Below are 27,109 nucleotides of genomic sequence, written 5' to 3'. Positions count from 1 at the left end.
ATACTAAAACAAAGCAATGAACGTGGGCCAGAGAACTGAGGCGTGAAGAGAGTGGATGCACAGACAGGAAGGACTCCCTGTTGCCCCTAAGAAAGAACGGCTGACTTATGGAGACTAATGCTATGGCTTACCATCTAAACTCAGGGAGACCAACTGACAGCAGCGTGACAGCAGCGTGACAGCACGTGAGATGCAAAGGGGCACACAGTGGAGCAAAGACAATTAAAAAAAATCTTAAAGAATCAGGAAAGACTAGAAAAAACAAACATGTTGCTGTAAAGGACCAAGGGCAGAGAAATCTCTACGTGACATGGTAAGAAAGAAGCTTTCAGTTAAGAGCAGCCTCAAAACAGAGCCACCAAGTTTTACTTGAAACACACTTCTGAATAAGACACAAACAAGTTACACTGCATCCATTTATCGCCCCACCCTTCTACACAATCCCTGACGAGGTTCCTCAGTACAGCTGGGCAAGATAAGTCTATTCTAGACTCCACTGTCAAGCAAGTGTACAAGATGTGGGAGCAGCATGCCACACACCCACCAATCTCAGGCTTGAAAACCCACTCACAGAATCTACACACATGTAAGTGAGCGCTCAGTACTTGCCACGCTGCTCTCCAGGTGAAGACCTGTTACAGTGAATAAGCCCCTGCCTTCACAAGGTTTACATTCTAACGGGGCAGAGGGACATAACTAGAGCAGGAGTGTGATGTGTTTCCTCAGCTGTAGGGTAAAGGGAACAAAGAGTGGGTGCAGTGAGAGGCAATGGGAGATGGCTGCTTTTAAGCAATGGCATGTCGCTCACGGGTAAACTGCTTATCCAGTAAATATAAGATTCTAGTTTCAGTATAAATAAATAGATACAATCAGGTCTGAAGGGTTAAGGAAACAAGATATAGGAACCCTAGCTCCTCAAATCTATTCTTGGTAAGAAAATAGCTTAAGCACAGGACCTGAAAGGGAACATATTTGATAGCGTAAAGACCTAGTAAGACAGCCAGGTTGAGCAAGTAGAGTCTGCTGGTGGCTATGGGTATCACATCCCAGACCTTACCTCTTAACAATTACATATAATCTACCATCTCCACTTACACAGCCTTTATCACCCATTAGGTTCCCAAGTCACATGTCAATCATTAAGACAATAAATAAGATTGGCAATACTTTTTTACATCTCTTCTCCTATGAGGCAGAAGCAGACAGGCTGCAAATTCTAGGCCACCCTGGGCCTACAGAGTGAAGGCCTATCTCTAAACAACAAAAAGACATACTGATACACTCAATGTCACATGGCATACAAAAAGTGTGTATTTCTTAGATTTCAAAACAAAAATCCCTTTTTTGAAGGTGCCTGCCATAATCAGACTCAAAGAATAGCACAAAAGTATTTACTTTTTATACAATTAAGCCCATGATAACAACTTAGATATGCTATGTCTGGCAGGAAGCTCGAGTGCAAATCAGTCAAATAAGAACCAATGTATAAAGCATGGTAGAGCTGAATGAGAGCTGACTCAAGACTTATGAAATCTGAGCTCGGACTCGTCCATTAAAAAAATGTTTAATGTCTGGTTAATAATCTGGGCAAACCATGACCTTCCTAGGTCTCAATTTTCCCATTTTTAAAAGGAAGAAATTAGAATGCTGACTTCTAGGTCCTTTTCATTTCCCAAACTATCATTTGGAACACACTTATCAGACTGCAGTCTAAAACAAAAGAAAGGTTCTCAGGGTATAAAGGTGACTACCCATGATAGCACCTGTGACCACAGCAAATTATAATGAGCTCAAGCTAAATCTGTAACTAAGCAATGGCATCAATCACTACTACACTCCCCTTTCTGGATGAGAAGGGCTCTGAACTACAGTAATGGCTTCACTCAGCCTGACAAGGCCCAACAAAGCAACCTGGGTTGAGTGAATCGAGTCTGGTAGTGGCTAGGGGTATCACATCCTGGACATTACCCCTTAATAACTGCACATGACCTACTGTTTCCACTTACACAGATTTATCATTCATTAGCGTCCTTAGCCAGATGTCAACCATTAAGACAATAAGAACTCTTGGTCATAGCGCCATGTCCTTCATATCATTTGAACAAACATGAAATAAGGTGAGCTCACTGCGTCTGTCTCTTCTTCTTTCCATTCTCATCTTCCACATCTCATTACCATCACCAAGCATTTCAGATCCCATGGATCCTAGACATTACTGCAGCTGCCTCCACTCACCCGGAGCTGCTTCTGACTCCTAGCTCTCCTGCAGATTGTTTTGTTCCAGGTATAAACACACTGATGATGCCCCATTAAATCTAAAGTCCCTATTAAAAAGTTAAGGCCTCTCACAGGCTGATCCCAATCTATGTTCCCACCCTGAAACTACCTGAACGTTCTTTATGCTCTTTACACGGTAAACCTTGAGTTCTTCAAATACCCAAGGGCTTTCTATGCCTCCATTCCTCTGAGAAGCTGCAGCAATGAGCTATGCTGGTTTTCCACACAAAACCCATTCTTTTCATCATCTACACTAACAAAAGTCAGGCTTTATTTATGTAGCCGCCCTACAAGATCCATGCCATCTCTTATCCCTGGAAACCTCAAAACCAATCTGTAGCCAGTTCTAACAATAAAACACAAAAATCTTAGCAAAGGCTCCAACAAAATGCTTTGATGTCTTCTAGCTGGCCACTGTCACATCTGGAATTATAGCAACCATCCTACAGGCACAAGGACACATCTATAACAACAGAGACACTTAGTCAAAGACAGCAAGTAAAGGAAAAACATGAGTTCTCAGTGCAGTCAGAAGTGCCGATGGGGTGGTCTTTATAACAGTCAATGGTGAAGATTAGAAGCTTTCTGTTATTTTCCACAACTGCATTGTCAGCTCCTTCCCTCAGACACTGTCACCTTCTGTGAAGTCCTTCCTGACAGCTTCTGAAGTGAGCTTGCTCCTACTGCACATGTTACAGCTTCTGCACATTTCATTGCTCTTATTATATATTACAATTTATAACTGACTTTTTTACATTTATGTCTTCCAATTGGCTATGGGTTCCCAAGGAATGGGTCTTTCTTCCACTGTCTCTAGCTGGTACCTCTTATCTAATTCACAGGCTCACATAACCAATTTCTATTTAACAGTTCCAGCACTAGACATACAACTGGAATAGAGGATGAACGGTGCCCCTCCCCGTGCCAGGAATTGGCACCAACTACCCTGTGGCTCCAACGAGACTACTTCTGCTTGTTTTGTACTCACAAGAGAAAATACAGCTGGCAAAAATACACACTGAACTGCACTACTTCTTACAGGCCTTCAATGCTATTCACTTAGCTCAAGTCATGTTTGTATAATCTTGTGTTATTTCTTCCACTCTCCTCACACTCTACACTGACTCCCTTTAGTGAATCAAAACAGCAAATGCTGAGAACAAAATTCAGCCCCATCACTCCTGCACTGAAACCTTTCAGTGGTCTCCATTCTCAGACTCTCAGTATCTCCAGCAATAACAAACTCTGGAATCATCAACCATAGCCATTTCATCTGCTTGAGAATCTCTATACAATGTCCTTTATGTGGCCACCTGGCTGCCTCCCTCTCCTAACTTGTCTTAAACTGTTCCTTAAAAGGCCCTCACTAATGCAGTGTCCTTCAGGAGCCTAGCGCCCTGCCCAGTTACATGCTACAAAGCCATCTTGAAAGCACTTGTGTACCCACTTCTAAAATGATTGCAGGTATCAATTTACATATTCTCTGACCATTTCTTCTCTACCTGAGTGACAAGCAAGTTCTTTGAAGTAAGAGTTGCTTTAGTCGAACACATTGTTGTATGGATGCTGCCTAAAGTGCAAAGGGTTCAATAAGTATTTCTTGATAGACTTATTCTGATTATGTCTTTGAATCCGTAGTAATCAGTACTCCAGAAGTGCTTAGTAATTGGTGAATGAAAGCTATCTGCAAACTAGAAGTTTTCCTATTTTCTTCCTTTTATAACCAAGTTCAATAAAAGATATAAATGCAGCAAAGTGGACTCCACACTTACGACAGAGCACTGGCTAGTTGAGAATGATTCATTCTTCTCTGGCAGCAGCAATAATGATCTTATATTCTCATTGTCTGTACAATCCACCGGCCGCACACCATATATGTTACTGTTAAAAGAAAAAGTGCACATGGGTTTAAGTAAATGAAATGTGTAACTTCATTCTTAACAAAGAGACACACTCCTAGAACCATTTTCAACATCCTTAATAATACACAATTGTAACTAAAGTGACTCAGAGTTCACTTAGTCATGAGGATCTACTATCAAATGCTACTGAAAGAAGGAACTCAGACCACCTCGATTCTCTAGGGACTCTGCCTCCTGGTGAGGACCCAGGTTCTTCCTAGTTCTTCGCTGCAGTTCCTTTCAGCTTTTCCTTCTAGCCCATCTCCATTCCTCTGTAACACCTCTGACCTACAGAGCAGCTCTCCACCAGAGACTCACAGCTTCCACACTAGGCTAGGACTCAGGTAAACAAACTTTCCCTTCTTCCTGCCCTCCATTAAGGTTTCTCCAGATTTACTTTAGTCCCCGTGCAGCCTATCTGTAGGAATCTCTTCTCCTAGCCCACTTTAGGGGCTTGGCCTCTTGGAACAGCCAGGTTCCCCAAGTTCTTCCCTGTGGCCCTTCCCTTTCAGCCTTTGCTTCTACCCCATCCCCACTGCTTTAAAACTCCCCACCAATCCACAGAGAATCTCTCTCCCAGAGACCCAAGGCTAGGATCCAGAATCACTCTCTAGCAAGAACTCTGGAGCCACCACATTTGGCTGGGACTCAGCGCTTCCTTCTAGCCCATCTCCCCATTGCCTAAGAACTCATCCTTTCAGTGATGACCCAGGGTCTGCCTAGTTCTCTAGACAATGGAAAGTCAGCAAGGAGATATAAACAGAAAAGAATAAGTCATAGTATCCGTATGGTGTCTTTTTGAGATGTGATCCTAAAACAGTGATACTGGGAGACTTGAATAACCTGCTCTTGTCAATAGACAGGCATATACTGTTACTCAGGCCAAGAGACAAAAACGAATGATGTAGTTAAGTAACATCATAAACCAAATGAACATAGAAGATATTTATAGAACATTCCATCCAAACACTAAAGAATATTGCTTTCTTCTCAGCAGCCTATGGAATTTTTCCAAACCTAACCACAGATTAGGGCACAAAGCAAACCTCAAGAGATTAAAAATAAATAAAATTGATACCCTGCAGTCTATCTGATTACCACGGGTTAAACCTAGATATCAACATTAGAACCACCGAAAGCAGATAAACTGAACAGCTCAGTACTGAGTGAAAAACATGGGTCAAAGACAAACGTGAGGAAAGAAATGTAAAGCTTTTTATAATGAAATGAAACCAAAAGCACAGCATAGGCACACCAGTGGAGCACAGTGAAGGCAGTTCTGAGAGGCCAGCTCACAGCACTGAGGGCCTACATCAAAAACTTGAAGAGATTTTCTATTAGAAACTCAGTAAACACCTGAGAACTCAAGAACAAGAAATTAATACTGTAAGAGTAAAGGACAAGGAAAAATCAAACGCAGGCTGAAAGCAATGAAACAGAAATAATAACAAAAAGAATCAATGGAATGAAATTGAGTGGACAGGGAGGTAAGCAGATCTAGGAAGAGCTGGGAAAGGGGAACAACACAACTAAGTATATTCCATAAAAACAGTTTAAGTAAAAAAAATTAATTAGCTTTTTAAAATGAAAATTTTCACTTTGATACCAATGAAGGGAGTACCTTAAACTGAACAGAACCTGTACATTTTTCAGAATTCTGTATTCCATGTATTCATGTTTTTATTTCCTACTATTAATGACTATGGATGTGATGCCTTTATGTGCAAACATAAACCAATTTTATAACTGAATTGAGTGTCTAGAAAAATGACTTAAGAGGAAAAGAATAAAAGAGTACAGGAAGAAGGAGAAAAGGAAGTATCAACCCTGTTGGAGAGTCACAGAAATCACATCCTAAGGCTCTAAGTCTCTGCAGTCAATGACCTTTGGGAAGCTATTATTATAATGGCATCTTGGGGACAGAGCTCGTAGATTAAGATAAAAAATGAGTCACAGCAAATCTCTCATGACAGCTATTCATGACCACCAGGCTCAGTGCTGTCATCTTTCGGCAGTGCTGAATAACAGTGGTGAGTCTGCATTCTCAGGTTCCCTTTCTGCCCAGCCCTAGCAACACTCCTTCTCCAGCCAATTGACAGCAACTGCATTTTAGGTTCCTGATTTACAACAATATGGCACAAGTCAGTGTCTACAGTTACGGCAGGCAATACCACAGCAATTCAAAAGGACCCCACCCACTCTACTGGAGACATCCCAATTTCATACTCTATTATGCTCACATTGTAGGAAGAACTAAGGTGGGAGGAGTAAGGAGAGAAAGAGGAAGAGGAAGGAGAAGGGGAGAAGAGAGGAGGAGGAGAAGAAAGAGGAGGAGCTAAGGGAGAGATGGGGGGCATGGAGGCTGATATTCGCTTGTCTGTAACAGTCAGAGGTAGTTAGTATATCTAGGTTGGGTATTGGGTTACACCTCTGATTGTAAGGACATCTTGTTATTGATCATTACTAAATATATAAGCCTTTGAATAATCTAAGCATTAGACTCTCATTTGTACCGAGCCTGCATGGTTGGCGGGATGGTCTAGGCAATGCCCAGCCTTACAGAGACAGCGTGGAAGACTGGCCATCTCCCATGCTGTCTGGCTGTATGGCATATCGTGGGTGGCAGGGCTGGTGTTTCTGGCTGGCCGTTTCTAGCTGTGGAGCGCACGTGGCCTCTGGCCATGTAACATGGCAGCAGAGCTAGGCAGAGCTGCTGCAGCTTAGATAGTCAGCTTCACCCGGCAGCCACTTTTTAAATAATTACAACACACATAAACTATACAATCTCCTCCTATACATACGCTATAAATGGACTAACACAAAATAGAAGCCTGATTTGAAGAATCAAGATTCTATTTCTTAAAAGCCAGGTTCAGAACTAAGTCTCTTAGTTAGGAGAGATGACAGACGTTCTGATTAGTCAACAAAATGATGGTCTGTGTATTTTGAAAGAAAAATTTTATTTTAACAGGAAGGGTGATATGTAGGAGGAGCTAAGGTGAAAGGAGTACAGAGAGGAAGAGGACTAAGGAGAGGAGAAGGAGAAGGAGAAGAGGATCTAGGTGATGAGAGAAAGAGAGGGGGAGGACATGGAGGCGGATGTTCACATGTCTCCGCCAGTCAAAGATAGTTGATATATCTAGGTTGGATATTGGGTTACACTTCTGATTGATACTGAGCATTACCAAACTTATAAAGCCTTTGGTTAACATTTAAAAAATTGTATAAAAGCAAAAAGGAGAAGGGGGCATGGGATAGGGGTTTTCTATGGAGGGGAAATGGGGAAAGGGGATGGCATCTGAAATGTAAATAAAATATCCAATAAAAAAAAATCTCCATTAAATAAAGATTCTATTTCTTAAACCAACTGCAAACGTGGATAAAAAAAAAAAAGGTCAAAGTAATACACACACACACACACACACACAGTTTATCCATTTTAAACCAAGCCATAGTTATACACACACACCAAGCACACAAGGACTTTTTAACAAGTAGATTTCAGACCTCAAAGAAGAGCTTAATCAAGTGGATTTTAATACACACTGATTTGCATTGTTATTTACACAAACAGAAATAAAGACTCCCTATGACAACATATAGACAGAAGATAGATAGACAGACAGACAGACAGACAGACAGACAGACAAAATGGCCTGAAACAATTAAATACTCACATTCGGACGAATTTCTTTATAAACTGCATAGTGAGATGTTTTTATACCTATTTGTTACATACAAATTACAAATGGCATGTTCAGATACCACAGGTCCTGGGAAAATCTAAGCCTAGTCCTGCTTCACAAAAGACATGGTCTACAGCACTGTCTTAATTTTGTGTTTTGCTGTCAACCATAGAAATATGGAAAAAGACAGAAGTTTACAAGTAGAAACTTAAACACAGCAAGCAAAGATGAGATATATTCCACTCTTATTATGTGGACACACACAAAATGTGCTTTCTTTCCATAATATTTGAATGGATTAACACTTGGGTAACAGGTATGGTGTGAAAAACTAATTTAAAATTCATACTGTTCATTCCCTTTGTGTAAAATAGATATCTGAAGGAAAACTAACACACTATTGCATAGTCAGTCACTAACACTGTGACTGCTGATTAGAATAGTGGTAAATTAGTTATTCTCCATCATCATTATATTTAGGGTTTTTTATGATTATATTAATTCAAAATAGACAAAATTTATTATTTTATTAAAAAGGACTACAAAGAGATTACACAATGATTCCTTTCTAAATACAAATGCAATGTTCTCTATTTTCTGGCATAAAGCATTGGCCTTAACACTCACATCAAGTATCCAGAAGAAAGGATAGAGTGTGTAGAGAACTTTTCCTTCTCCACCAACAACTGAAAGCAAATACTAACTCAACAGATAAGTATGAAACTAATCATGTACATATCAGAGCAAAGTAATGGGGTGAAATATACGTAAAGAATATACACTGGCAAATGAAATGGCCTTGGGCCAAGACTGGAAACTGGCATGTGGTAGATGAATGGGAAGAGCCAGAGGAAGAAAAAGCAATAGGGCTGCTGAGCTAACTGTAAGCACCAGATGGAAGGCGGTCTTCTACTTCTAAGGAGCTGAAATCTCCTCACTCCGTGAGCACATGCAACAGTTAAATACAATAGAAGAAACTGCTTCAAGCAATGACATTAGAGGAAGGAGACACTACACCTGGGAAACTATACAAGCCAAGGATGTGGGGGTCAGTGCAACACCAACAATAACTAAGATATTTTCAGGACACAGGGTTATAAATCATTTGTAGTTCTTGACGATATATGAATAACTTCCATATGTATCACTTCTAACCATTCCTCTAATGCCTTGTATCAAGGGAAATCTCTTAAAATTCTGTGAACTACAAATGACTACATATAATAATAGTCTTCATGCATTAGAGATGCATCTAAAAAAATGCTTTCTACGTGGTTACTGAAGCAGACTATATGATCATTGACCAGAACCCTATCCTTTTATTGATTTCCTCTATTGATTTATAGCACAGTATATTAGCAGGTTTTCCTACTTAATTCCCTCTAATATATACCTGTCCCTACTACTTGCCCTGCCGATTTTACTTGTTGTTTAAGTGTTGTAAGTGTGTGGGGACGAGAGGACACCAGAAGTAGTTGGGTTTTCCCTTCCTATAAGGATTCCTGGGTCCGAGGGAGAAATCTTACATCACTTAGGCCTGGAGACAAGTGCCTTTACCCAATGCCATTAGCCATTCGACTGGCCCATTTCCAGTAATTTTGTTTGTTTGGTTTTTGTTTTTTGAGACAAGGTCTCACTATGTAGCCTCAGCTAGCCTTGAACTTTTAGAGATCTACCTGTCTCTGCTTCCTGAGTACCAGGACTAAAGATGTGAGCTATGAACTGGCTCTCACTGACTTAAAAAACATTTTAGAAAACACATTTCATCTACAATATTTATAGACAAAGTTAAAGATTTTACATGTTGAAACCCTCAAAGAAGATGAGTGCGCCTAAACTACAGGATTTTACTACCTAACAGCCAGTAAGAAAAAGAAAATGTAAAATCATTCCTACTGAAGCACACTAATAGACTGTATGAAAATTAACAGTACATGTGTCTCTATATGATGGACATGTGGTAGAATCAATAATTATCCATGTAGTTTACACATATTGAGAATGTGATAACCATTGCTATGTAATCAGTTTGAAATTATTCATTCATTCAACAAGGTGGGTTCTCCTTCTCTTTTAGACACTATGGAACCAATTACACAAAGGTAGTTTCCATCTTGACAGAACTCAATGAAGAAAAGCACACTGGAAGAACTTTTCAGTTTCATGAAACTTTGCAGACCTAGAAAGGGATAGAGGCAGACTAAGAGTCCTACAAGCAGAGAGAAAGATGTGAAGGCACTATAGGATAGTCTCAAAACTGAAAAGGAAATGAGGGGGTTGGGAAGCAGGAGCTATGTGTGCCTGGTTTTGAAAAAACAAACAAATAGTGTGAAAGGGTGGATGTTTCTTCTGCAGCAGCAAGACCCTGAACAGTTCTCTAAGCAGGCCTCAGTAGGAGGGACGACATGGTAGTGAATGAGAGCTGAGAGTCGTGTTCCAGAGGAACACTGCCCAAATTCAAGTTCCAGTGCTAGGACCAGTTGTGTGGCCTTTCATACAAACTACTTCAATCTCTTGTGCCCATTTCCTCGTCAGTAAAGGGAGGCTGACAGAACTTATTTTCTATGACTACTAGGAGGATCAAATGAATTAATACATCGTAAGTCTGCAAGATACTGCCCAGCAAACAGTACCAGCTCAGTGACAGCTAATACTGCTAGATTTCCACCACTGGGAGAAAACATGGTGGGTAATGCCTGAAGTGCAAATCATATTATAATTTCCCCCATCTGATGATACATTTCACACACTTTTTTTAATAGTAGTTTGGATGCTTAATGATGGAAAATACACTGAAGCATGATTTTTTTAAAATATTAAAATAAGAAATCTTCATCTCCCTATATGGTATAATTTAAACATAAAGAGTATGAGACAGGGACTGAACATGCTTTTCTCAGCCAGGATTCTTTCACATCATCAAGACTGATTAAGAAGGTGCACTTCACTTATTGAACGGTTAAGCTGAGGTGTCGAAGGATTCAGCTCTACCCAGAAGGCAGTGTTCAGACAACAACAAACTTCTTTAATGTCTGTTCCCATACAGCAATGACCTACCTACAGCTGTGCCCTAAATCAGCTGTAGCAACAGGATAAAGAGAGATGCATAAACAAAAGTTTTTGTTTGTATGTGTGGATCACCCAACATTAAAAAACACACACTAGGCATTTTTACTAGAAATAAACCTCCAAGACAGGACAGAATGTCAAGCGAGCCAACGAATGGAGCCCTTGATGAACAACTATAAATCTGCAGTCACAAAGGCTTCATTTTTCACAGCACTGGGCTTGCTCTGAGCAGGCAAAAGCTATCTTTCAAACGAGCAACACGCTTTTTTAATGCTACAAAACAGTTATCTTTGCTGTGGATAATCTGTTTTTTAAAAAATGTACTAGGGCAGGAAGACAATTAATGGGTCCAGTGGTCCCTATAATATTGTTCTACTTGAGAATTCAATGTCCATCCAAGGGAAAGTTCTTAACAGGGAACCAATCACAGGTCCATATTTGGAAAGGAGTGACAGTGTGTAAACAGTTTCAACATACTTCAAACAATACTAAGGTGACAGCATAAATTTCAGTTGTAGGTTTCCGTGGGGTCTAAAGAAGGCATGGAGAAAGACAAGCACCAAATGCAGCTTGGGCAACTATTAGTACAAAAATCCTTGGATAATAAGTACTATAAAAGATGCATATACTTTCTCATTAGCCAAGATTAAGATACAATTAATTTTCTTCTTTGATGATAGAGTCTTAGTTCACAGTAGATAAAGTACCCACAAGTAAATACAGGGAGAAATGAAAATGAGAACAAATGTAAAATATTATGAAGTTTGCACAGCACAAGTTCAATACACACTATAAAAGACTCCAATAAATGTGACCTCAACAATACAAGAAAATGAAGCTAACTCAAAACTAAATGTAAACTCTAAAGTAGGTAGATATGTTACTTCCTACCATCTAGTCAATTCCTCTGTAATTATAAAGACTTGGGGTCAAAACTCTTAGAATAGAAAAATTTAGTTGAAGAGCATAGCTTCTATGAGAAAAAATAGGATTGGGAAGATTCCATTGATGATAGTAAATAAAGAATATCAATGATATACATTACACTGGATATCACTAATCCATGGTATGCCTTGCCTTATATCATTCCAAGATTTCCTTCTATCCACATTCAATACGATGCCTATAAATTCATTTGCTTTGCAATAGAAGATGCTCTATCCTTTCTTCTACATCTACCTTCCATAAATACTCAATAACTAATTAAACTGATGAGTCGTTGACTCAGCAGTTACTACCCAGTTATTAAGCAGGAGATGATTTGAGCCCAGGAGTTCAACAGACTAGACTGGACAATAAGCAAGACTTTGCTTCAAAGGAGTAAAAAAAGATATATTACAGTATCAATCAAATTTATCCCAGAACACAGGATGTTTTGAAGTAAATAAAATGTGCAATCATCTCATAAAGATGAAAATCATTTAATAACACGAAATATAGTTTTGTTTTTAAGAAAAAAAAAAAAAAAAAAACACAGCAACATACTGAGAATAAAGGACGACTGAGTGCTCCAAACATTTATCCCCCTTTCTTAACACTGGCAGAGAAGGGGTGGCATGAAGATGGGAACCTGACAATAGGGACAAGAGCTACAACAATGCTATCTTCTAGGCATAACGTGGGCATGGCAAACATAAACTCAAAGGAGCTGTATGTACAAGCATTGGACATATACAAGTTGGGCCAGCACAAAAGTCAGCTATAAATGGGGAAGAGACTCACAGAGCCACCCACACCACTTACGCTGAACTACTGGCAGCTAACAGACTCTGGGAAAAGGAAAGCATCACATTCAGTTGTACCCCCATGGTGAGCCTATCAGACTCTGATGAATAGTTCCAAACCCATCACCACATAGACAGCCATTGGCTCTCAATAAGGGACACTAAGGCCGGGCGGTGGTGGCGCACGCCTTTAATCCCAGCACTTGGGAGGCAGAGGCAGGCGGATTTCTGAGTTCGAGGCCAGCCTGGTCTACAGAGTGAGTTCCAGGACAGCCAGGGCTACACAGAGAAACCCTGTCTCGAAAAACCAAAAAAAAACAAAAACAAAAAACAAAAACAAAACAAAAAAAAAACGAAAATAAAAGGGACACTAAGGAAGAGAATATCCAGAAGAGTAACCACACCCACACAGAAGAGAGGAAGATAGGAAGGAGGCAAGGGAGGGGGGAGTAGAGAGGAAGAGAGACAAAGAGAGAGAGAGAGAGAGAGAGAGAGAGAGAGAGAGATTATATCTATTAATAAATCATCTAATTCATTAGGGGATCCAGCAATCAAATACCTAAAACAGCCTTGGTACTTAGATACATCTGTCTATGCACATATGCAAAATACATTAAAAACTTCAAAGAGACACACAGCCGAATGCTTAAAGAAATGGAAGAAATGCCAAGTAAAAGATGAACTTTGCCAACTCACTAAAATGGGTGTTTCTAGTCATTTTCAACCAAAATCCTAAAAGAATATTTTAAAAATCTGACAAAATTTCAATCTCATCCAACTTTTTACTGAAAGATGAAGAAGCATTTCTTTGCTCACTGAACACTGACTCTACACATAAACATGAGTACTGATTATGTTAGGTAACCGATAGAGACTGGGATAGCTGACATGATCTCTACTTGGTCCATAAAGCAAATAACTGAATGAGAAGATAAAAAGAAAATATACTGTGACCTAAACTTTACTGACAAAAAAAGGAACCATATACAGACATCTGAAATTAACAAACACAATAAAAATGAAATTAAATCTAAGATGATATCAAAGGACACGTTATTAGCTAGTATAAGTGAACATTCTAGACAAAATGTACATGTTCTAGCATTTACAAAGGGCAGAAAGTAGAATGGCCTTTTGTTTGAAGGACATAAAAATTAAGAAAGGGAGTTGGGTGGTGGTGATGCATCCCTTTAATCCCAGGACTCAAGAGGCAGAGGTAGGTGAATCTGAGTTGGAGGCCAGCTGAGTCTACAGAGCAAATTCTAGACCAGCCAGGGCTACAAAGAGAAACTCTGTCTGGAAAAAAGAATTAAGTTAACATTTGGTCACTTGGTCAGATTTGTATAGTGTTTAACATGACTATAAAGTTTAATTCAACACACACTTATCCAGTATGGGGGATGAATTAAAGAAAAAGAATTTGAAAAGGAAACCAACAGGGCACTGATATTTAAGTGAACAATGGCTCATACACAATTAACACACACAAACACTACAAAAGGAGAGTATTTTACAATAACCAAGAGTCTACAAAAGAATGTATATTGACAGCAATCACACCACATTAAATTGACACTTTCATCTATCCTATCTTGATTTCTCTTGCCAAATAAATCCCCACTAGATATATGTGGGTATTTAAATTAGTAAAAAATTAAGTACCTTTGAAGATTTTATTTCTGAGTAGTGATTTCCAAGTGTTTCACAGATATAAGATAGCTAGTGGCCCCTGAATACCAGGCAGTGACTAACTATACCTAGTTGTGTCAATCATGACAATCATGACAAAATGGCACCTGAACTCTGAGAAAGAACCAACGAAGGCAGACTGGACCCCTTCCTCGAGCCTACTCCTCATATATTAACAAATCCTCACAATGCAGTGAAGAATCATGGTGTACAAACCACAAGACAGCCTCAGTGTTTTGGCTCATTAATCCTCACTATGCTCTGAAGAAATGGAAAAGCAGCAGGCAGCACCATGTTTTATAGGTGAGGACACCAAAGCACAGAAATTAACCTGCCTGCAGCTATAAAGTCAATAATGGAGTCACAAATAAAAGCTGGGTTCTCTAACATGACCAGTGCTCCATTCATTAAAGTAGTCACGGCTGATTTAAGAACCCTAGGATGGAAACTACTCTGTTTCACCTCACCCAAGCAACCAGTTGCTCTATCAAATGGCTTACTACACCCCCAGGAGGGTCTTATCTATAGGGTCTATACATAGTTATATTTTACCTCGATGAGATTCCTGTATACAAATACAGAGACACAAACAAACAAACAAAATACACAGATACATACATACACACACACAAACACACACAGGTAGGTGGGAATATATAGACATATAGACAGACAGACAGACAGAGATACCCAATCTTTCCCAGAGTTTGAGCCAACTACCTTATAACTTGTGCTGGGAAATTAAGAAGGGCTAATAAACTCACTGAAGCTAAATGTACTAGGGTATGTTATATCCTTCATTAGTAAATTGTTTTTCAATTGTGTTAAGTGACTACCTATTAAAATTACAAGTCAGAGGATCTGCATGTTGTGGTTCACTCTTATCTCTCTACCAAGGGTAAGGCTTTTGTTGTGCTCTTTTGAAGCCTACAAAGCAATGAGGACACAAAGAAGCAATTCTTGCATTTTCATTTCAACTGCCTAATTAACTGAAAAGAGCAAAATAACATATAGGGAGACAGGAGCCAAGTTACAGATTAAAGATATAAAATCTGCATACGGCATTTGCTTACAATCCTCTTGACAATAGCAATCTGAAGATGCAGCCGCCAGCATTCGCTAATGCTCCTCTGTGCCCTGACACTGCAAAACAATTTGCTCAGAGCCTCATTTAAATAATGTGAAAAATCTGGGAGATAATTCAACTGCACATCTAATATCTGAATTCTTATACACTTAAACTTTTGTTGGAATAATATGCAGAAAGGGATAACAGAACATTTAAAATGAGTTTAAAGTATTAAGTACCACAAAAAACTAAACATCACATTTTTATTAAGTAGCAAAAAATTAAATATCTAATTTTCATTACATATGACTCAGTCAATAGAATATAAGCACTAAGGTCTATCAATGTGTTTGAAATTGTTTCTGAAGAGAATAAATCTCTTTGAAAAGTCTGAGTTTTGAGGAAGAGAGCATGAGTGTGGATTCTCACACAACTCTGAGCAGCACATCTAACTTCAGCTGTGGAAGACACGAGGGACTTATGCTTCAGTACACACCTTCATTTAGGAACACAAATCCATTTTGAAAACTGGATACTTACACAGCATTCCTGGAAGCACCGTGGGACAGTAACACCCTGACGATATCAATGTGGCCATTCTTGGCAGCATCGTGGAGTGGCGAGTCATTCTGATAGCCAGTGGTATTCACCAAGGCATTGTGCTGGAGCAGCAACTCCACTACCTTCAGGTGCCCATGACTGCAGGCTTCATGCTAATCCAAACAAAGTTTCAAATAGGGGAAGAGGAAAGAAGATGGGAAAACAGTGTATTAATAAATACACATTAGAGAAATTTGTGGGAACCTCAAGTCGGTCAGCTTAGTCTTATATAACTATTGTCTGGCTGTTGACAGAGTCAAAGCCACTTATGGTCATTTTCATGGGAAAATACGCAGTGGTGAAAATCCATGTACTTCGTGGAAGAGGACAAGCCTTGGATCACATGCTTTTCTTGAAAAACTGTGCTGTAGAGCAACCACAGCTCCTATGTTCGTCTACAATAACATTACAACATTAGATAAGCTAACAGAGATTGAGAATTTGCCAAGGCTCAAGAGAACTAAGTGCTTTGTCCACACACCAAACTGTACACCAATGTTTACACATAATCACCCAGCAGAATGACATACTAGGACGATTTACAAGACACATAAATCTCTTTGCTGATAGACACTACTGGGAATCTGGTGTCAGTGTCAAGAGAAGGAACATGACTAAGTGTAACAGCTAACGTTCCTTTACCATGTTAGCTAGACTGTGGAACACAATGAACTGAATCCAGATTAAGACCTCTTGGCTTAAGAACTTGGCAAGAAGTCATCCTATATATACTACATATTTATTTTAACATATATATATATATATATATATATATATATATATATATACATATTTATACATTAAACCATTTTTGTACCTGGCCTAATGAGTCTCATTTCTATGTTGAAATTCTAGTCTACAAGATAAAGGCCTCCCTTTGTGAATATTTCTGGGCTGCATTCTAACCCAGCGCTTAGAGTCTTCATTAACACATGTTGAAACTGTTTCCAAGTACATTTTCCATCCTTTTTCCAGAATATTCTTTACATTACACTGTGAAGCAATAATGAACAGACATTTTTAAATGTTTAGAACAAAGCCTTCTACTTCTACTTCTGCAAACAAATAGAGTTTAAGGCAAGATCCAAGTACTCCTGGTCATCACATCCTATCCTTCTGACTATACTGATCCAGGAAACCAAAATCTATCTGGTTCCAGTGGCACGGAATGCTGCACAGCGCAGCCTAATGTCCACCGTAACTGTTACCTCCATGCATGAGCTGACTTCCAACAATGCAGTGAAACTGGACTCCTATATCTAAAAGTACTCAAAAGGTAGCCAATTACTTTCCTGTCACAACTGAAAACCTACATGAAAAATAACTTTCTTTTCATACTTGGTCAAAGCATAAATTCTTCAGACTAAAAAGAGTGTAGGTGGCAGAGCAAGATATATGAACAACCACAAACCATAAACTAGAACCATAAGCATAAAAAGAATGAGCAAAACAAAGAGGTCGCAACACTGCAAAAATATACAAAGGAAAACTACCAACGGTGTCCATCCAGCATGGTCTTTAACATTTGGGTCGTTTCCATTTTGCAAGAGGTATTCAACAGAAGGTATATCACCCTGGTAGAATAACAAAAAAAAAAAAAAAATGAAAGGATATTAAAATATATCATGAATGACACGAGGCTACTGGGGCTCTATTATAAAGATTCTGTCTTTCCCTTTACATGCTAACTACTGCTCATGAGCCAAGAAATACTATCTGTCTCTCAAGTCCGGAGATGCCAAGTTGCTTGGTCTGTACTCGAATATTTCTAGCAAGCCATACTGGAAATGCAGTTCAAGGTACAAAATGAAGCCAAAGCCTATCCTAAATCATCGTTTCATTTGCAAAACTGCCATTTTGAACATATATCAAAATAATTCCTGAGCATTAAAATAAATAAAGCTTTTTACAGACAAGTTAGCCAATGAAACCAATGTTAAAACTGCCAAAAAGTACTGTTTTATTGGTAGTTACTCTATTTATCCTAAGTCAATAATTTAGTTTATATTTACTTTATTTATACCGAAGGTATCTTCACAGCAGAAACAGTTGCTATTTAAAATGGTAGTAAAGGGATTGAGAGAAACAGTCAAACAACACTCAAAATCAGCATTTAATTTTTATCCTCTGCTTTGAAACTAAAACCATTACCCAATATCAGCTAACTGAACAGCAGAAAACAGAGCTTCCATCAAATCCATGGTATTCTTTACATGTCCTTCTCACTAGCTGAATAGGTTTCCATCTTTCTCTAGAGGCTCATGTAGTAACTTTTCAACAGTGACTCAGACACAGGGAAGGCAAAAGGAAGAAGAAAAAATAAGAACGGCAGTCACTTTATTGTAGTATCAGAGCCTGCTTTCAAAGTAGATCGATGAACAATATAATGTAAAGAAATAAGTTAAGACAACGCAACGGACTGGAGACAATATTCATTCTTCCTTCAAGCTAAGACACATTTAATTATTAAATCACATGAAAATTAAGTCTTTTTCCGATTCTGGGCCTTCTGTGTCTTCTGTGTCTTTATCTAAGTAAATCCTAATATTGGTGAGTGAAGTGAAGGAATATGTTAAATGATCTGGTCAGTAAGAGTCCATCTGTTGCTAGCCTTTAACAAAGGAGATAAGGCTGGGAATTGGGCTTGCATAATCTCTCTTCTCCAAATTCTGTGTATGCTACTAAAAGCATGTCCTCCACCGTGGTCTAACACCCAACCCTACTTTCTATTCCTTTGCCCAGGAACACAATTTCCAAACTACAAAACACTGCAGGCTCTATAGCACATGCATTCCCCATCAATGTGGATGGAAGATGGCATCTATCTACCATACTTGATGACATAAGTATTGGTCAACCCTTAAAGCCTTTTAAAAAAATCTCTAGCTATTAAAAAAAAAAAAAAAAAATCACCTCCTTTTAAAAGCAACTTAAAGCATTAGGGGAAAAAAAATAGCATTTATACAGTGGGATAAAGTCTGTTAAACTCTCCTAAAATTGTTATCAGTAATGGCAATCGAAACAAAACCAGCTCTTTGGGGGTAATAAATTAAAAAAAACAAAACAAAACAAAACAACAAAAAAAAAACCAGACAGCAGAAGTCACACATGAATGTCAACAGGAACCAACTGAGTGTCAGCGTTAGAGACATAAACAGACTGACTCTCTGTCTCCTAGGCTCTCTGCTTTGCTTTCATGTCACTTCTGAGTATCATCAAAGGTAGGGCTCTATTAATAATCTACCCCTAAAACATACTGCTGATTAGCAAACTGCTGGGTTTTAAACCCAAGCTGCTTTCTTCTCCCTAATACTAAAAAGTTTGTCTTATTTTCATCTTTCTACTTCATGTGAATGTAATGTCATGCACATAAATAAAATTATGATAATTAGAAGGGGTCTGCAGTAACTGGGTGAGTTTGCACCAATATAAAGTTTCCAGGAAATAAATTAACTTCTGCTTCTTGTTGCTTTAAATTACTTTCTTCTCTAAGAGAATTATTTTTTTTTTAGTAGAAGCACTCTCTCATTCCTTACAACTTAAAAAAAATAATTGAGATTTCCTTAAAGCCCTGAGGAAAAAAAATCATCTGAAGAAAGTATTTACGAAGACTTACAAGAAATTTTAAATGCTTTGGGTATTTTCAAGTAACACTTTAAAGGCCCCAAAATAAAGGAGTGTGTGCCCAAGTGAATTTGTATATCTGCAACTTTGTAATAAAAAGAAAGATGCTTCATATGGTCTCACATACTGTGAATATGTGCGTTTTCCAGCAACATACAGTAAGTTTCTAAAAGCATACAAACAAACTTCCTTTCCTCTACTAGAATACTGGCTCTTCAAAAACACCACTAAAAAAAAAAAACCTTCATAAAAACAATAGGACATTACAATTAAGTACAATAAAATTTACTTAATCATCATAGTTAAGTTTTCCATTAAAACTGGCAGCTGACCAGATAGTTAAAGCTTTACCCCATTCAGCAGTTAGATGTGGGTTTGAATAGGTATAGCCCCACAGACTCATGTGTATGAATGCTTGGCCCATAGGGAGTGGCAGTACGAGGAGGCGTGATCTTGCTGGATGGAATGTGTCACTGTGGGGTGGGCTTTGAGGTCTTCTATGCTCAGGCTGTGCTCAGAGTGATACAGTTCTCCTGCTGCATGTGGAACAAGATGTTGAACTCTCAGCTCTTTCTCCAGCACCATGTCTGCCTGCACACTGCCATGCTTCCTGCCATGATGATAATGCACTAAAGCTCTGAAACTGTAAGCCAGCCCCTACTAAATGTTGTCCTTCAGAAGAGTTGTGGTCATAATGTTTCTTCGCAGCAATGAAACCCTAACTAAGACAGATGTCATTTTTAAAAGAGAAAACAAAATGACCTTTATGAATGGAATTCTGCAATATGGTAAACAATTCTCTGGCTTCTTAAAATTTACAGAAGAAAGTAATTTCATAAATAAATAATTCTAACAACTCAATGCTACAAAAAGTTACTATTATTACAGTGGCAGAGGTGGGGGACCAACTGAAGGTGTTAGATGCTGACTCCATGTGATGCTCCAAAAACAAATCTTGAACATATCACAGATCTCAGCTTGCTCTTTTACTTTCTCTGGAAGCTAGCATGAAGGAAACAAAATAGCATGACTTCACATGCAATGTAACAGGACTGACTGGAAGTATGAGTTTTAAAGCCATACTCTGAAACAGAGCCTCTCAGTAACTGTCTGTCTACTCAGAATTAGAATTCATCAGATTCTCAGCACCTGGACTTAAAGTTGACGTATTAACATCTATTATGTCTTCATAACATGATGGAATGCCAGACTCTTACACTTCTCAGAAAACCTACTTGTTGAAGGACAGTCGCTTCTGTGTTGCTTACTAATGCAACACTGTGAAGGTTTATTTTGCCCTTGGGGCTTGGTCCATTGTGGTGTAGAGTATAGAGCATCTTATATCATGGCAACTAGGGAGCAGAGAGGAGCAAAAATAACAGAAAAAAAAAAAAAAAAAAAAAAAAAAAAAAAAAAAAAAAAAGCTAGTGTAAGATATGCCTGTAAGGATACACTGTCAATGACCCACTTCCTCTAAAGATTGAATTATCCAATGGACTGATCATTCTTTAGGTCAGAGAACTTATTATCTGTCTCATAGACACTCAGGTGAGTTTTACTAATACCATAGGAGTCTTTAAAACAGAAGGTGCTACCAGGGACTGTGGGATATTGCTGTGACAGATCAGACCATGTTGTTATTTGGAGAACTATGGAAGACTTTAGGACTCTGGACTAAAAAAATCAGTTGAATGCTTTAAGCAAGGCTTAAAAGACCATCTTAGCAGGAGCATGGATAACCATAGTGAGGGGATGTGAAATGTGGGGGCCCAGCTCGAAAGGTTTCAGAAGGGAAAACTAGTATTAGCTGTCCGCATTGTGATATACTGGCAAAGAATGTGGCTGCTTTCCGCTCGTTTCCTAAAAATTTGCAAGGGGCTAAACCCAGGAGTTTTGGATTAATGGCACAAGCAGAGATTTCAGGATAGCCTTGTATTGACTCCTTGTGTGGTTATTAGGAATCACTATTATACAGAGCTATAATGAAAAGGAGCAAGTGAAGCAAAGACACGTATAAAACACATAGTGTGAGGAGAAACGAGCACCAGGAAAGGTAATGATGGGGCCAAGTCTGGTGCCCAAGTGTTAACGTGTTAGAAAGCTTGATGCTAAGTGGAATCAAGGGAGTGGTGATCTTGGGATAGATAAGGCACCCTCCACCTTAATCCTGCACCCTGTGAAGGGACAAGCCTAAGGGATTTCCTCAGTCTAGAAATGATCAAGACAAAGCTTATAAAAATGTAAGTCAAAAAGAGGGTTACTTTTCAGGTGGCAGAACCTGACAGCTTTGGCGACAAGGTTCTGCCTCTAGGGTCAAGGGGTGTGGAATCTTCCTCCTTCATTAAGGAGAGCCTTTGAGGCTAGGCATGTGGCAGAACCTGCTTGCAGTCCTAGGAAAGTCATTGCATGAAGCCTGGAGTGAATTGGAGAGCCCAAGACGTGGAAGGTGTAGTGATATCTGGCAAGGAGAGCTGCAGACTGGGTGTGGAACCAGTCCAAACAGTGTGTTGCAGTCAACAAAGCTGAAAGGAGTTAGAGATCTGAAGAGCACCTTTACATCGGACATGGAGATTCAGAATGTGGAGTCTGGCCTGCTGGGATTCAGTGTTGCTTTGGTCCAGTATTTCTTCACTGTGCCCCCTACTTACCCCCTAAAAACGGTAATACACATTTTTTTGCCATTGTATGTTGGTAGTATGTCATCTAGTTTTTGAAGCTGATTTTACAGGGGATTACAGTTCAGAGACTGTCTTGAGTCTCAGAAAAGATTCCTAGACTTTTAAACAATGTTGAGACTGAAAGACTATGGCGACATCTGAAATTGGACTAAATGCACTTTACACTGTGATGTGACTACAAGTCAATGTGGATCAGGTAGTAAAATGTGTGGCAGTTTAAATTTAAAAAGGCCCTGATAGGCTCATGTTCTCTGTCTCTGTGTGTTTCTCTGTCTCTCTGTCTCTCTCTCTCTCTGTGTGTGTGTGTGTGTGTGTGTGTGTGTGTGTGTGTGTGTGTGTCTGTCTTTCTGTCTGTCTGTCTGTGTCTCTCTTTCTGATGCCTGTGGATCTCAAAGTAAAGTTCTCAGGCTACTCCTCTAGCACATGCCTGTCTGCTTCCTGCCACAATAATGATGGACTTTCATAATTCAGTGTTAACTGAAACTCTAAGTATGCCCCCAAATAAATGTGTTCTTTTATAAGAACTGTCTTGGTCATGGTGTCTCTTCATAGCAATAGAACACTAAGAGAGACGCTGGTATCAGCGTGTGAGTGACAGCGGAGTGACTGGGGAGAAGTGTTTGTTTTGTGCTCTGGCTAGCCTTGAAACTAGCTACATAATCCAAGCTGTCTTTCAATTCATAGTAATACTCCTGCCTCGGCTTCCTGAATACTAAGGTTATAGGTGTGAACCACTTGACCAGGCTCCAAAAAGGGTAATAATCAAGATTAACCATCACAAGTCCCATGAACTGTGGCAGCTGCAAATCCACCTATGTGCCGCAGAGAAAAGCAACAAGCACAGCACAGCCTGGGGAGGCAGCAGCTTGGGGAGGCAGCAGCCTGGGGAGGCCTTCCTTCTGGACTTGCATAAACCCACTATTTCCCCTTTGTTGGTCTGGCTGCCTTAAAGGTCATCAAATCTGAACTCACTGTGCCAAGAAGCACCTGTCCCTGCTCCTTGGACACTTTATAGTAGCTGTAATATTAAGGCCCATGCAAATCTTTTTCTGAAGCAGGTGAACATGCAGCTAAAATAAGACTGCAGAACTACGGTGTTTGGCTTCCTCATATATCTAAATAGTTCATTCTTGCTATAAATAAAAAAAATAAGGTGAGAATTAAATGAAAACTATTTCTAAAAAGGTAACAACGATGATAAACCCACTGCTATTTTTTCCTCCAAATCATATCTATCAAGTTCAAACACAGGCTGAAAGCTCAGCTTTTGGTAGAGTGCCTGAGGAAGGCCTGTGAGCTTCCCAGCATTGTAAAAACAAACAAAACTCAAACAGGGGGGAATACACATTTGGCTCACAATAAAACTTTAAAAAGATTTAAAAATGATTGTTAATTAATGATTTTTAAAAACAACATAAATCAATGCATATTTAAATGTAGCAAATGAGAATAAGTTAACTAATAATAACAATATCAGATAATTAGGTTCTAGAAAAACTAACACAATGCACACATCAATGAAGAAAAGTCACCAGGACACCATCCTATCCCAATTTTCCTACCTGTTCTACTGTATCTTTTTTCCATGCCCAGGACAACAGAATATAATCTATAGTTTGTGGGTGACCACCTGAATTTTCATGTCAAGTGTTAACTGGTTTACTTGTTGTCTATGGCTATCTCTGTTTTAGAGTAATCTGAGACACATACTACATAGTGTGTCAAAAACACCTTCTCTAGCACCCCTAAGAGTTCACTGAGCCCTGGCCTTGATGCTAGGCTCTAGAGAGCCTCATTAATAAAAGGGCATTTTTCTTACAGTTGGAATAACAGTCTCTACCAAGTTAAGGGAATGCTTGCTTTGTGGTCTGAAAATTCCCAGGAGAGACTAGAAACAACATCAGCCTCAATCTTACTAATAGAAAACTGAATGGTGCATAATAATTATTAACTAGGTAAGTCTGGGAAGCATTAACAACATTACAATAGCTTATATGTACATATACATATTTTATACACATGACAAGAAATGACCAAAACTATTAATTTTCTAAGTCAGGCTTAACAGAAATCAAATGAAGCAGAACCAGGGTTAACTTCAAATATTTGACTTGCTCAGAGTAGAGGATGCCTAGCATGTAGCTAATGGCATGGTTCTATTCCCACAGCCTCTCACCTCTATCTTCTACAGTAAGGTTTCCAAGTCACTGCACATGAAGAGGGAATGGGATCCCCACCCCTTCCTTATCACCTCTTTCTTTTCATGGATGGTGCAGTGCAGAGAGGGGGACACACACAGTTGTTCTACAACAGGCATCTACCATGGCAAGTTCAAAGCAACAAAAGGGCATGAATTGAAACTTCCAATTCTGTGAGATAAATTAAGTGTTTATTCCTATTATCTCAAGTATTTGCTATAGTAAGAGCCATCAAATCTGGTCTCATTCCAAGACTTAGTTCAGAGTAGGCAACCTACCTTAATAGAAGCAATATGAAGTAAAGTCTCTCCTCTGTGATTTCTTTTCCCGGTTGGAATACCAGAAGACAGCTTCACTGTGGAAGGGCTTGATATCATTTGTCTGTGAGTTGAATTGTTCAGCAGAGGTGGGGGTGTGCCCGGTGAAAGGCTAAGGGGATCATCTGATGCATTACTCTTCCTCAGGTTGAGTGTGACATCAACCTGAAGTCGGCCTGACGGCAGTGAAGAACAATCAACCAAAACTACGTTTTCTGCACTGATATCTCTGCTGGTGCTCGGAATGTTGCTCCCACAGTTCTTAGAAGTAGAAGTGGGAGGCCTTTGGCAGCCTTTGTGATTTCCATTATTCCCTAGTGAACGAAGATCTTTTACACAGATCTTCTTCTCCGGAGTTTCTTCACTCTTGCTCACAGTGTCTGGAGACACTATATGCTCGGCCAATGGTAAAGAGACTTCAGTCAAGCTTCCAGAACATTCCGATTCTACAACAGAGCCACTTGCTAATAAGTCTATTTCACCATTTACCCGTGGACTCTCAATAGCTGGTGTGTGGCTATAGGAGACAACCTTCTCTTCCTTCAGCTTCTCTTTGGAATCAAATCTACTACCGTTTGTTTCTGGCCTGAAATTCCCCTCCTGGTTGACCTTAGCTTTCTTCGGATGCTTTTTTGCAGATGTTCTAGAAGCTGTTTTAGCCCTCTTAGAAGTAACTACAGGGGGAGTTGCAGAAACAAATTCATACACTGAGGCTTCCTGGGTTTTGTCATCCTTTGTCTTTTGAGGCTGGGTTTGTACTGACACTTTATTCACAACATATCTAACCTTCTTACTTCGAGGGCTAAACCACATTTTTATTGAATTCTTACTTTTTGAATCATCAAATAAATGTGCCCGAGATGTGTCGTCTTTTGAATCTGATAGAAAAAAGGAAAAGAAACATGTTATGAGGATTAATTTCTCCACCTTGAGCTACTGATGAATTCGGCTTCCTGTTCTCTAAGGAGTGCTACGTTTTATTCCTCTACTGCTCGACCACCAATTCCTAAATGCCTAGAATTGCTTCCTTTGTCTCTTCTTTCACCTCCCATCTTATAAACACAGCCACCAGGTAAGAAGCACCCTAGGTAAGGAAGAGGAAATGAAAAACAAGTAAGCAGTTTTTAACTCTGCAGGAATGTCACACATGACCCTGCCTAACAATAATAGCACTTGGACTATACTCTAAAGAAGCCACTTCTTCCTGGTGACATGGGGCCACAGTGAGTGCACTGAAGACAGTAAACAGATAAGGCCAGCTACAAGCAGAACTATGTAACTGAATGAGGGCAGATTCCCCAAAGCCATTGAAGTGGAGTTGTTGAGAGATCCATGGTCTACGGTGTTACTGAGACAGGATCTTGAAAATCATAAGAATGAGATGTCCATTCATAAAGAGACTAGATGTCTAAACTCAACAAGGTCTTTCTTTTCTCTTCAGTGATAAGTAGATTTAAAACCCAAGCCACTTCCGATACAATCTCTAGTCTAGAGAAAGGTCAAAATGAAATGTTAGCAGGGGTTGCTTCTTAAGAAGGCCTCAGGATTACAAAGACTTAAAGGTTAATCCTCAAGTCATCTGTGAAAAGTTGTATTTGGTTTTAATTTATTATTTTAAATGCAGATGATGACATTTTCAATGGAAAACAAGTCAAATCTTGATTTCTCAATGTTTATAATAAAAAGTAGAACTGGGCAGCTAAAGAAAATTAAGCAGTGATAACACATTCAATCAACTGAAAACCCCAAATCTAAAAAAAATACCAAATTTCAACCTCAGCAGCATGTTCCCTAACTTATAAAAGAGCAAATAAAGAGCGCACAACTACGTAATTTATATGCACGCAATCATTTTATTGATTATTGTGCACTAACATCTTTGCCTGGAGACTTTAATTACACCACTTGCTCTAACTAAGCAAGGATAACCACAAACAATAACTGTAAATTTTGAATTTTATGCAGCACATCTAAGATAAAACTGAAAAGCAAAACAACTCAGTTGCTAGAACATAAATCATATTATTAACAGCTACAACTGTTTTATGGGTGAATGCTTCTAAGCTTGATAAATTATCATATTCATTTCACGAAGAAAACATTGGTCCTGCCTCTGCATAGCAAATTTCTAAATGATGACACTTAAAACACATCTTATTCTCTGAATTTAAATATTTTAGAATTTGCTATGAATCACGGAGCAGAGATACGTGTGTTACTAAGGAGTTGCGTATTCAAGGGTTTTTTCCTCAAAATTTAATAATAAGCATAGAAAAG

General features: G+C 39.1%; 1 protein-coding gene across 2 annotated transcripts in view; it reads right to left on the bottom strand.

Moving 5' to 3' along the window:
• Positions 1-27,109, bottom strand: part of Bard1 (BRCA1 associated RING domain 1) — a 69,239-nt gene that overhangs the window by 21,000 nt on the left and 21,130 nt on the right. The window contains exons 4-7 of one of the 2 annotated variants that reach the window (XM_034498841.2): positions 24,794-25,710; positions 17,509-17,589; positions 15,956-16,128; positions 4,050-4,158 (exon numbers count right to left, since the gene is read on the bottom strand). In XM_034498841.2, the coding sequence (XP_034354732.1) occupies positions 4,050-4,158; positions 15,956-16,128; positions 17,509-17,589; positions 24,794-25,710 (1,280 nt within the window). The remainder of the gene's footprint in view (positions 1-4,049; positions 4,159-15,955; positions 16,129-17,508; positions 17,590-24,793; positions 25,711-27,109) is intronic. The other variant, XM_076931717.1, reaches the window with a different exon arrangement.

Source organism: Arvicanthis niloticus, chromosome 3, assembly GCF_011762505.2.
Source record: "Arvicanthis niloticus isolate mArvNil1 chromosome 3, mArvNil1.pat.X, whole genome shotgun sequence".
Lineage (NCBI taxonomy): Eukaryota > Metazoa > Chordata > Mammalia > Rodentia > Muridae > Arvicanthis > Arvicanthis niloticus.
This window is presented reverse-complemented; position numbering and strand designations above follow the sequence as displayed.